General features: G+C 51.6%; 1 protein-coding gene across 1 annotated transcript in view; it reads right to left on the bottom strand.

Annotated features, from left to right (window-relative positions):
* RNF180 (ring finger protein 180) overlaps nt 1-12,973 on the bottom strand; it is a 260,729-nt gene that overhangs the window by 16,301 nt on the left and 231,455 nt on the right. Inside the window, exon 6 of the mRNA XM_069235930.1 lies at nt 4,162-4,287. Within this exon, the coding sequence (XP_069092031.1) occupies nt 4,162-4,287 (126 nt within the window). The remainder of the gene's footprint in view (nt 1-4,161; nt 4,288-12,973) is intronic.

Here is a 12,973-nt window from a genome sequence, read left to right as displayed (position 1 = left end):
GTCAACCTCCCGCACCTCCTTCTTGGATTTGGGGTAGTTTTAGTGTGTATCTGGGAATATCAATATGGGCTGAGCACTACGGTATTGATCACCAAATTAATGTACTGCATTTGAAAGTGCTTGACGTCTACTTCTGGAAGCTCTGTCTGTAAGCAGCGTGTGGGCTTTGTCTGTTCAGCTGAAAGACATTTGTAACACACATGCTGATAAGACAGAGTATTATATAAGCGCTGCATACTGTGAGATGAATGGAAAGTGATGTGTCTCCTGTACATATGTTACAAACAGCTGAGGACACCAACTGGAGAATGTGCAATTTATATTGATTTGACCATAGGCCCAGGAAAATGGAGATTCGAAGCAGCTTGGCACATGCAAGTGTGCCATTGTATTAAGCGGTACAGAGTTGGTGTGGTGGGTCCATTTTGTTGGGGTTCAAATTACGAAGGCAAGCACAGTGAAAAGAGCAAGCATCAGATTGATTCTTGCTTTACATTCTCACAATCTTCTCACTTACTTTCGGTTCCCGCAAACTTAGAAATGAAAACGTAGACAATCTTCCCAGATGGGGTGCCTGTCTGAAGATGGAAATGAACAGCTGATGTTCAGTTTCAGTTTTTTTGCTAAACAAGCATGGACGTTTCTCGAACATCTGACTCACAAATCACTTGAAGGGAGGATAAAGATCGTGACCCACTTTTAAATAAAACAAGGTGAAAAACATTTCCAGTTTTGGTTTCAGGCTGTCCTCGACAGATGCTTGGCTCCAGATGTCCTTAAAATATCATCAGAATCTATGCTTCAACGTTTTACAAAAGCTCCAACGTGAAATTTCGAGTCACCATTCTGTCACTGATAAATTTATGCAACAGCGGAAAGTTTCTGATAAATTATCCCTTCGTCACTTCATGACAAACCTCTATCCAATCCTGACATGGAGAAATCCTTGACTGACATTTTACAGCTGGTTCCCTGGCTGGCAGATGGACACAGATGAGTCCGTGCTTGGGGCATCCTAAGACTGGAAAGCTTGATAATGCTCTCAAAAAGGCTAATGTAGAGTGTTATCTGAATAATTTATGGAAAGGGCATGCCTCAATCCCACCTTTCAGACTTTAAAGCAGTGTTAAGGTCATGGAATGACGACGTTAATGTTCATCAACAATGGATGGAACGATGCATTAAGGGGAACTCCTCAAGTATGGCTTTTGATGGAGAAGCATGTCTTAGCATAGGGTATCTCAGTCTTTGGCTGCGTGGTTCTCCATTTTTGACAGCACAGCAATGCTTTTCAGCAAACTACATTGAAGACACCTTTTCCCGAAAGTAGAGGAGATCCGTGAGAAGTTTCATGAGCAAAATCACTCAACCTTTTAATAATAGGAGCAATATTCCTCGTCATATCATCTGCCAAAGCATCTTCCTTCCATCAGCCTTTCAGATATCAACAGAACAGTCCTCGCATTTCTCTTACAGAGTAAGATAAAAAACGTCATCATCAGGAGCTCTCGAGCAGCATGTATGGTTCGAACCTGCCTATGCCACACCTGTCACTGTACTCCCAGTTGGAAACTGTTGGAGTGTGTCTTTTAAAGAAATATTAATACGAAAAACTTGCAACATATTGTGTGATGAAGCCGCATAGAAAATGTGTTAACATAGAAAATAATGCACCTGTTTGAAATGTGCCCACGGGGAGTGGCTACCAGTGTATACGAAGACTAATGAAAAGGCTTATTAATTCTGAATTATTAATCAATAATGTTTTAAATTTGTATTAGTATATCATAATTAGTGTTATGTGTTAAGAGCTTGCTTCATTAAACAAAAAGGGCTTTAACTTAGAAAGGGCTTGGGCCTAGCTGCCTGGCCTCATATTGAATTGCATTTTATTTATATGTGTGTAGCCATAGTACATTTTTTCTCATGAGAACCAGCTTTGCTCAAGGCGATGTTCTTGCTAGATGCAACAGTGTAATTCGTAACAGGTGCAAGGTTAACTCTCCGAGGAGAGGACAATGAAGACACTGACTGGAGCGCAAAGTGTAACATTTTCTATCTGACATTCCAACCGTTAAAGACGTCAATAACATGGACCAATCTGTGACATGGGAACTGTGAATTGTGGAAAATTCTAGCAAGGTGCTTACCAAATTATTGGACAGAGATAATGATGCACCAAATATTATCCAATGAGGAATTAAGGAATAGTTAGACAGTTTTGATTTAACGGCGTGACCCAAGGAGAAACAAGGACATTTGCCTTTTCCATTAAAATGGTTCTTAGCTATGCTATCTTGAGACTTTGCCCCATTCTAACTTTGCTGATGAACTGATGTCCTGAGGACGAAGACTGACGTTGCTTGCTGATCTGTTGGATTGGTAACTATCTGATGCAAATTGTGATTGTCTATTTGCCTTTTCTTTCTAGGTATCAACTGCTATTTTGATAGAGGCCTTAGTATAGATGTTTTCTACATTTGTGTTCACTAAAATGTTTTGCATGAAGCCCAACATGCTAATGCTAATTCGAGGTTAGTTAAAGGTGTTCACTAATATCTAATGCAAATAGACAAAAGACTGAGCTCTTGCTTTGTTGATTCATGTACTAATGAGGCTCTGCTAAGTTGATTCATATTAATGACGTGCCTAAATATTGAATGAATATAGTCTATGCCTTGATTAAGTTGTGCTCTGATTGCTAATTAGGAGTGCTTCTGATGTGGTTTATTGATATTGAGATTAACAGACATGATATTAGATTGTTACTAATAGGAAAATAAATATCCTAACACTTAAATTAAACTGGTGTGGTTATTCATGACTGAAAGGTCATGGTGTGTTCAATTATTGATTCTTACTGATTGTTTATTGATTAGTGATTGTCATTACTGATTGGATATTGATTTGTTGATTGATGATACCAAGGAAATATTTCGTTCTGGGAAGTCCCCAAATGCGGTCCAAAGGTTTGTCGACCTAAACGCGTTTCCTTGTAAGTTTACTTATTAAGGCTCTGACGCACTATCAAAACCACTTTTAGTATTTCCTGTTTGCTAGACACCCTGTTCAGTCTCTTGAGTCCTCAAAATCTTTCAGGAGGGGTACATCTTCATATTCTTGTTTCTTCTACTGGACTTGGGAGTAAAGACCACCCGTAGCATTCCAAAGAAAAAAGAAACTGGACCTGGAAGCAGGCATCAACTGTCTCCTGGGAGAGGCAATATTCCTGTTTTGCCTGCAGAATGAGGTAGGAATGTTTATTTATTTCACAGTTTTTCTTGTTACCAAGCTGGGTGCATAATTAGCCTAAAGAAAATGAGCATGCTGATTGATATGATACATTTTACATAAGGCCATGTCATTCCATTTATTTCACCGTCTTCTCTATATTTGTGATAATCCCCTGTGGTGGCTCAGTATCTATGCGTGTCACGCTAATTGATCCAGGAGTAGACCCAAGTTCCTGTACAAGTGTGCAACACTTCACTAATAACTATCATACATGAAAGTTCGTGGTGCCTACATCCTGAAACATATCTGTTCAATTCGGTACATAGTCAAGCCTTATGGATGGTTATTGCTAATGGTAGCACAGCGTTTAAAGAACAATGCAAAAAAATCTTCTTGTATTTTGTATCACGACAAGATGCAAACAGAAGGGAATACCAATTTCATACTCGGAAAACTGATTAAAACTTAAGTGGTCAAGTGTACAATGGTTAGACTCGCGTGCTTATTAGATAAATATTTTAGGGTAGACTTTTTCTTGGATTAGACTGTTCAGCTGCAGATGTGTGTCTTTTTTGGAGAACTATTTTCTTTCCTAGAAATGGGTTCGCCCTCCAGAAAAGGCACCTTATAGTGATTGGCGAGATCAAGTCCTTAGGGTAGTGAAGTGCATAGAATGTGAATGTTCCAGTTGGATGGGGCATCGAAATTATAGTATAGCTTACTGAGAGTAATTAATAGGGTCAAATGTACGTGAAAGCACCGGTCATAAATCCCGTGAAGCCCCTGTACATTTTGTTTCTAAAACGGAAAGGAGCACCTTGCCGCGTTAAATAAACTAAGTGAAAAGGGGAATTACAAAGAATACAGTTGTGAACATGTAAAAAATAAACCATTTTGGGTTTAAAATATTATTCTTAGCTTTCTTACCTCCAAAAACGCGGAATACTTTTTCACAGCAGGGTAACGGCCACCTTGCACAACTTGTTCTCTGAAAGCTATGCTTTCTTTTGAAATATTCATTGGGGAAAAATGCTATGGTAGATTTGTTCAGTGCTGTAAATCGGGAAAAAAATGATTAATTAAGACAAATCCATCTATTTCCATAGAATAAATAATGATTACATTACTCTAAAAATATAGCTCAGATATGCATTTATACATCAGGGGCTATATCACACATACGGTGCATTTTCATTGTTTGCGCCGGGTGCACCTTACAAAAAGTGTGCCCGGTGCAAACAAGAAAAATGCGCCATATTAGCATGGATGCGCTGGCCCAGGGCAGCCGTGAGCTCTCGCTGCTCTGGGAGCAGCACATTCATTGAAATAAAGAATGGAGCGGCTGCTTTAAATCCGCTTGTGTTTCACTGTGCAGGCGGTAGTGTCCTGCTGGACACATGTGCCTTTCTGCACGTAGTAATTTACCAGCCACTCCCCGAGGGCTAGACCTTAACACCCACCCTACACCCATCCAACACAGGTGTCACCGGACAGGTGACCCTGCAAATAAAGGAGCCCAAGTGCACGTGCTCGTGATTAGTTGGACACTATGGGGGTCATTCTGACCTCGGCGGTAAAAGGCGCTTACCTCCGGCCAGAAGGCCGCCATAACACCGCCGCGGCCGCGGTAAACCGCCACGGTCATTCTGACCCGCAACTGGCAAACCGCCGAAAACCCGACATCCTCAAAAATCCGCCACACCAAAGGTCAGCGAAAAAATGGCGCTGACCAAACCTCCACCGTCACGCCAACAGAAATACGCCCATACCATTCCGACCCACAAATCCACGCGGCGGTCTTTCAAACGCGGTATTCCATTGGCGGTACACACACACATAGAAAACTCAGCCACATTGGTCAGTTCGAAATACACACACTTGATACACATACTAACACCACTCCCACACACCCAACACAATATAAAACACACACCCACATCACCCACAAGCCCCTACGACCCGAAATCCTTGACGAAGGCTAGAGACAGAGCACAGAATAGAGAATCCCACAACACAGAGGCACACAACACCATCACCCACACAGAATCCACGCACCAAACACCACACACCACCACACGCACCACACTCATCACCACAAACGCCACCCCACACCTCAACCACACCACCCCATGGCACCCCAAAGATACCCCAGGTTCAGTGACGCCGAACTCAGGGTCATGGTGGAGGAAATAGTCCGTGTAGAGCCCCAGCTCTTCGGGGCACAGGTGCAGCACACCACAATTGGCAGGAAGATGGAGCTATGGCAAAGGATAGTGGACAGGGTTAACGCGGTGGGACAGCATCCACGCAATCGGGAGGACAACAGGAAGAGATGGAACGACCTACGGGGGAAGGTGCGTTCCATGGTATCAAGGCACAACATTGCGGTGCAGAAGACTGGCGGCGGACCCCCAACTACTCCCCCAGAATTTACAGCATGGGAGGAGGAAGTCTTGCACATCCTGCATCCTGAGGGCCTCGCAGGAGTAGGCGGAGGAATGGACTCTGGTAAGGCAAATCTTCACTACCGCTTCCCACCCCCACCCCACCTGCATGCCAAATCATACCCCCACCCTCACCCCCTCCCCATCACACCAACCCCTAGCAAAAGGATCACCATCACAACCCACCCATCCCAACACCAAGCCCTGCATGCGACCCCAAAGCATGGACACCCATCACCAAAGCATGCCCACTGCACACACACATCACCCCCACAAGCCACCCTCACAAAAGCCCCCACAAGGAAATGCCTGCACATGGGTACACGGACACCCACCCATCACACGAAATGCCACACACAGAAGCAATAACTATACCTTTATACCCCTGCAGGACCCGAACGCCACCACACCGCCTCGGAGGGTCCAGAGATGTCCATCCCACCCCCAGAAGAGGCCCCCAGCGATGACAGCAGCTCTGTCTCCCTGGAGCCAGACGACCAGCCCGGCCCATCGGGGACCTCTGGACAGTCGGTTCCCCACAGACAGCCACAGGCTACACCAGACCCAACCCCCTCTGGGAACACCAGCACAGCTCCCACCCAGCGGGCCCATGCCTCTGTCTCCAGGGCACGTAAACCACTACAGGGCACCCAGGTTGACCCACCACCCCAACAACAACAGGGACCAGGGGGCAGTGGTAGTGGGCACACCGTCCAGGGGACAGAGGCCCCGGAACACAGGGGAACTGGGAGGGCTGCTGTGCGACAGGGGGGGGACAGGCCCGGGGAACCGACTCTCTAAGAGGCCCTCTCCTCCATCATGGAAGCATACCACCGCTCCCAGGAGACCATGGCGACGGTACTGGCCCGGTTCCAGGAGATCCAGGAACTGCAGGAGGAACGGTACATGGGGTTCAGGGAGGAACTGAGGAACATCGGTTCCGCAATGGGGACCATCGTCCTGGCCCTTACCCAGATCGTCACCACATTGCGGGACCATGTGGCACCCCAAAGGTCCCCTGTCACTAGCCCAGGCCAGGAACAGCCTACCACCTCCGCCGGCGCTAGTGGACAGGAGGCCCCCACACAACGACAGGCCACCAGAACCCCACCTCCTGCAGAAGAAGAACCACCCCGCAAGCTGAACCTGAGATCTCACAAGAAGACAGAGTAGGATTGCAAGACCCCCGCCAGCCTAAGATACCCCCTGATGTCATCCCACTGTCCCACATTGTCACCCTGTCCAACCTTGAACTGCCCCTGCTCCATCCTTCCACAGGCATATGGACAATGCACCTGTGCGACTGAGAACTGGACTCTGCCATGGACATTACTCCACCCCCACCCATCCCCGCTTCCCAATCATTTACCTATATCTAGCACTTAAAATAAATCACTTATTCCACTTAAATAAACAGGAGTCTGCTTGTATTCTTAACAAATGTATTACACATAACGGTTCAATAATGTCCAGTTACTTTGTGATGACAACATACCAATTTGAATAAGCTTTAGTCCATGGGCAAACAAAGCTGAAGTCAGGCAGTGGGTCATACAGCTCTGAAAAGGGAAGGGAAAGTCACAAATCAGTTAACCGGAACTGGGGGGAAACACAGACAGTGGATACGCATGAGGCCTTAAGTAAATGTAAATTGGGGTGGCTGTTTCTTACCTGTGTGCTACTGAAAGTATTGTTGTATGACTGTATCCCTGTTGTCCGTGTCGTCCCCGTCGTCTTCCTCCTCTTCACTCTCCACAGGCTCCATAGCTGCAACAACACCACCATCTGGACCATCCTCCTGCAGAAAAGGCACCTGGCGTCACAATGCAAGATTGTGAAGCATACAGCAGGCCACGATGATCTAGCACACCTTCTTTGGTGAGTACATGAGGGATCCCCCTGTCATATGCAGGCACCTAAACCTGGCCTTCAGGACCCCGAAGGTCCTTTCTATGATCCTCCTAGATCGCCCATGGGCCTCATTGTACCGTTCCTCTGCCCTGGTCCGGGGATTCCTCACTGGGGTCAGTAGCCACGACAGGTTGGGGTAACCAGAGTCACCAATTAGCCACACACGGTGTCTCTGTAGCTGTTCCATCACATAAGGGATTCTGCTATTTCGCATGACATACGTGTCATGCACTAACCCAGGGAACTTGGCATTTACATGGGAGATGTACTGGTCAGCCAAACAGACCACCTGGACATTCATCGAATGATAACTTTTTCTGTTTCGGTACACCTGGTCACTGTCTTTGGGGGGAACCAAAGCCACATGGGTCCCATCAATGGCCCCAATGATGTTGGGGATATGTCCAAGGGCATAGAAATCACCCTTCACTGTAGCCAATTCGCCCACCTCAGGGAAAATAATGTAGCTCCGCATGTATTTCATCAGGGCAGACAACACTCTGGACAAAACCTTAGAAAACATAGGCTGAGACATCCCAGATGATATGGCCACTGTTGTCTGAAAAGACCCACTTGCCAAAAAATGGAGTACTGACAGAACCTGCACCAGAGGGGGAATCCCTGTGGGTTGGCGGATGGGGGACATCAGGTCTGGCTCCAGCTGGGCACATAGTTCATGTATAGTTGCTCTGTCAAGCCGGTATGTAAGTATGATATGTCGTTCTTCCATTGTCGACAGGTCCACCAGCGGTCGGTACAGGGGAGGATTCATCCTTCTCCTCGCAAGTCCCAGCGGACGGTGCCTAGGAAGGACAACATGGAGCACAGAGTCAAGCAACCCACAGGTTCGTTCACACAGCTTGCACAGTACACGAATCGCTATGCATTGAACGGCTTGTATGAGTGGCAATGCAAGGCCTAGGCCTGTGTGACGCAGTAGAAATCATGCCATGTGGGCCCTTGAAATGGCGGCTGCCTGACCTGTGAAGTGTGACAGTGGGATGTGAGGTCACTGCGCTGGCGTGGCACACCGTGGTGGTAGGCGGTCGAAGACCGCGGCGCAAAGCAGCATTGGTTAACATTGAACCCTATGGGTCTCAGGAGCCAATGAAGATGTGCGCCGGTGGTCGCGGTACGCACCGCCGCGGTACGCACCGCCGCGGGCGTGACCGCCATTTTCTATCTGATTAATCACTCGAGACCTGATCAACCACAGGAGAGGACCTATACTGCAAGTGCTTCTGTGACCTCGGTCTGGGAGATACAATGGCTGCTGCGACTGGGGAAAGGGCCCCTGCCTTCACTGCCGAAGAATTGGAGAAACTTGTTGATGGGGTCCTCCCCCAGTATGCGCTACTCTACGGTCCTCCAGACCAACAGGTTAGTACACAGGGTGCACGTTGAATGGGCTATGCCTGTGTTGAGTGGGGTGTATGTAAGATGATGGGGAGGGGAGCGAATGAGGAGTGCAACGCACGAAAGATGAGAGCATGTGCCACATGGCAAGTTTGGGGATGGGGGGGCCACTCACATTGACCTGGACAAAACTGATGCGATTTCCTTTACCACCCTGTACATGTCACATAGGTCAGCGCCCATCAGAAGATCGACATTTGGCGTGCCATCGCCAAGGACGTCCGGGCCCTGGGGGTCCACAACAGACGGGGCACCCACTGCCAAAAGAGGTGGGAGGACATCCGCCGCGGGACCAGAAAGACCGCCGAGTCTCTGCTGGGGATGGCCTCCGAACGTAGGAGGGGTGCCAGCCGCCAATTGACCCCCCTGATGTCCCGGATCCTGGCGGTGGCCTACCCCGATTTGGATGGGCGCGTGAGGACATCACAGCAGACACAAGGGGGTGAGTATCAGCACATTCTGCTATCTTTGCGCGCAGTGAAGGTGTCTGGGTGGGGGAGGAGGGCTGTGGCTATCTCTAGGCCAGGGCGCATTCTGTAGGCTAGGCCCCTCCGTTAGACACGGCCCTGTGCCCCCGCCCCCCACCTCTGTAGGGTGCCAAGTACAGCTATCCATGGTCCGGCCTCACCCATGTGTGCATTTGTCGTCCATAGACCCGTAGGCCTAGTCACAATAACTGAGTAGTGTACCCCCATTGCGCGGCCTAGTTCAGGGGGCTTCTGTGTCTGTCCTCTCCGACAATGGTGTTGCCAATGCATGCACTCAACCTGTCTTCATTTCTCCCCCCCCATTTTCTTTGTCTTCCTGTTCATGTGTGCATTAGCATCATCAGGCGGAGGAGAAGTGGCATCGGCACACGAGGGAGCTGCATCTCACATGGCCCCGGAGGGCCATACAACAGACTCCGAGTACACCAGTGAGACGGAGGGCTAGTGGAGCTCCACAACGGGGACCCGTGGAGACGTCAGCGACACCGACACGTCCTCGGAAGGGAGCTCCCTAGTGGTGGTGGCAACATCCGTGCCCACCGCCACAACAGGTACAGCCGCCACCCAGCGCACCAGCCCTGCCCTCCCAGCAGCCCCTCAGCCTTCGCTACGTCCCCGCTCGCCCAGGAAGGCGGGCATCTTCTTCGCCCCAGGCACCTCAGGCCCTGCCCCAGTTACCCCTGCTGCCCTCAGTGAGGAGGTCATTGACCTCCTCAGGACACTGATTGTTGGGCAGTCTACCATTTTGAACGCCATCCAGGGTGTAGAAAGAGAGGTGCATCGGAGCAATGCATACCTGGAGGGCATTCATTCGGGTCAGGCTGCCCATCAGCGATCGTTCAACGCTCTGGCCTCAGCACTGACCGCAGCCATTGTCCCTGTCTCCAGCCTCCCTCTTCTGACTCCCTCCACCCAGTCCCAGTCTCCTGTTCCTCTGCCTATCCCATCCACACCATCAGACCAGCCTGCACACACCTCTACACCCAAGGGCAGCTCATCCAGACATAAGCACCACAGATCCCACAAGCATTCACCCAAGCAACATCCAGATGCAGACATGCCAACAGTCACTACCACCTCTGTGTCCCCCACCTCCTCATCTCCCTCCTCCCTCACTGTGACGTCTCCACTCACACCTGCATGCACACCACCATCAGCCAGTACTTCCATCACCAGTACACCCTCCATTACAGTCCGCACACGTGCAGTCACCACCCCCACTGCCATTTACACGTCCCCTGTGTCCTCTCCCAGTGTGTCTGTCACCCCCTCTTCCAAAGCACACAAACGCAGGCAGCCACCCACCCAACAGCCATCCACCTCACGACAGCCTCCGTCACAAGCACCTGCACCCAAAGACAGCATACTTGACTCTCCTACAACCACATCCTCTTCCTCCACTCCCAAACCCACTACACCTACCCATCCCTGTCCTTCCAAAGTCCTTTTCCTTTCCAACCTTGAGCTTGTTCCAATCACTGACCCACCCCCTCCATCTGGTAAGACTAAAAAAAGCCCCTCAGCCACCACCAGCCCTGCATCTACTGTGACCATAGTGCAGGGCTATTGGAGTCCACCAGATCCTAGGGCAGGGACATCGGCCAGCAGCAAGGGGACAGCCAGCCCCCCCCCCTGGGAAGAGGACAAAAAAGAAAAAGGCCCGGCGCGACAAGCCTGAGACGGCTGCCACCAAGGACAGTAGCCTTGCCCCGTCACCTGCCACATCATCCAAGGGAGGCAAGGCCCACAGAGCTCCAGCGAAGGAGGGCAAGGGCAGCAGGGCGGAGAAGTCAGGCAGCAGGCGAGCTGCCCAGGAGGGCCCCACCAGCCCCATTCCGGGTGTGACGGACGACACCCACTGGCCCAGGACTCCATCACAGGAGGGCGCCGCAACCGCAAGTTCAGATGGTGAATGAGCGGGAAGTCTTGGCCAGGTCTGGCTCCCTAGACACACAGGACAAGCACCGCTGAACAGGGCCCCGCCGGGAGGAGCACCGCTGAACAGGGCCCCGCCGGGACAAGAACCGCTGAACGGGCCCCGCTGGGAGGAGCACCGCTGAACAGGGCCCCGCCGGGAGGAGCACCGCTGAACAGGGCCCCGCCGGGACAAGAACCGCTGAACGGGCCACGCCGGGACGAGCACCGCTGAACAGGGCCCCGCCGGGACAAGAACCGCTGAACGGGCCCCGCCGGGAGGAGCACCGCTGAACAGGGCCCCGCCGGGAGGAGCACCGCTGAACAGGGCCCCGCCGGGACAAGAACCGCTGAACGGGCCCCGCCGGGAGGAGCACCGCTGAACAGGGCCCCGCCGGGACAAGAACCGCACCTCTGGGACCTTCATCTCAATCACCGCTCCGCTGGGCCCTTCCTGTCAAGCACCGCTCCGCTGGGCCCTTCATCTCAAACACCGCTCCGCTGGGCCCTTCCTGTCAAGCACCGCTCCGCTGGGCCCTTCCTGTCAATCACCGCTCCGCTGGGCCCCGCCGTCTCAAACACCGCTCCGCTGGGCCCTTCATCTCAAGCACCGCTCCGCTGGGCCCTTCATCTCAAGCACCGCTCCGCTGGGCCCTTCATCTCAAACACCGCTCCGCTGGGCCCTTCCTGTCAAGCACCGCTCCGCTGGGCCCCGCCGTCTCAAACACCGCTCCGCTGGGCCCTTCATCTCAAGCACTGCTCCGCTGGGCCCTTCATCTCAAGCACCGCTCCGCTGGGCCCTTCATCTCAAACACCGCTCCGCTGGGCCCTTCCTGTCAAGCACCGCTGAACAGGGCACCGCCGTCTCAAGCACTGCTCCGCTGGGCCCTTCATCTCATGCACCGCTCCGCTGGGCCCTTCATCTCAAGCACCGCTCCGCTGGGCCCTTCATCTCAAGCACCGCTCCGCTGGGCCCTTCATCTCAAGCACCGCTCCGCTGGGCCCTTCCTGTCAAGCACAGCTCCGCTGGGCCCCGCCGTCTCAAACACCGCTCCGCTGGGCCCTTCATCTCAAGCACCGCTCCGCTGGGCCCTTCATCTCAAGCACCGCTCCGCTGGGCCCTTCATCTCAAACACCGCTCCGCTGGGCCCTTCCTGTCAAGCACTGCTGAACAGGGCACCGCCGTCTCAAGCACTGCTCCGCTGGGCCCTTCATCTCAAGCACCGCTCCGCTGGGCCCTTCATCTCAAGCACCGCTCCGCTGGGCCCCGCCGTCTCAAACAACGCTCCGCTGGGCCCTTCCTGTCAAGCACCGCTCCGCTGGGCCCTTCCTGTCAAGCACCGCTCCGCTTGGCCCTTCCTGTCAAGCACCGCTCCGCTGGGCCCCGCCGTCTCAAACACCGCTCCGCTGGGCCCTTCATCTCAAGCACCGCTCCGCTGGGCCCTTCATCTCAAGCACCGCTGGCCCATTGACAGTGCCGGTTCTGTGTCGAGCAGGGCTTCAGGAAGTACTCTGGGCACCATGCCTCCTCCAATAACTGTGGAGTCGGTAATCCATCTGATGGAC

Source organism: Pleurodeles waltl, chromosome 1_1 (assembly GCF_031143425.1).
Source record: "Pleurodeles waltl isolate 20211129_DDA chromosome 1_1, aPleWal1.hap1.20221129, whole genome shotgun sequence".
Lineage (NCBI taxonomy): Eukaryota > Metazoa > Chordata > Amphibia > Caudata > Salamandridae > Pleurodeles > Pleurodeles waltl.
This window is presented reverse-complemented; position numbering and strand designations above follow the sequence as displayed.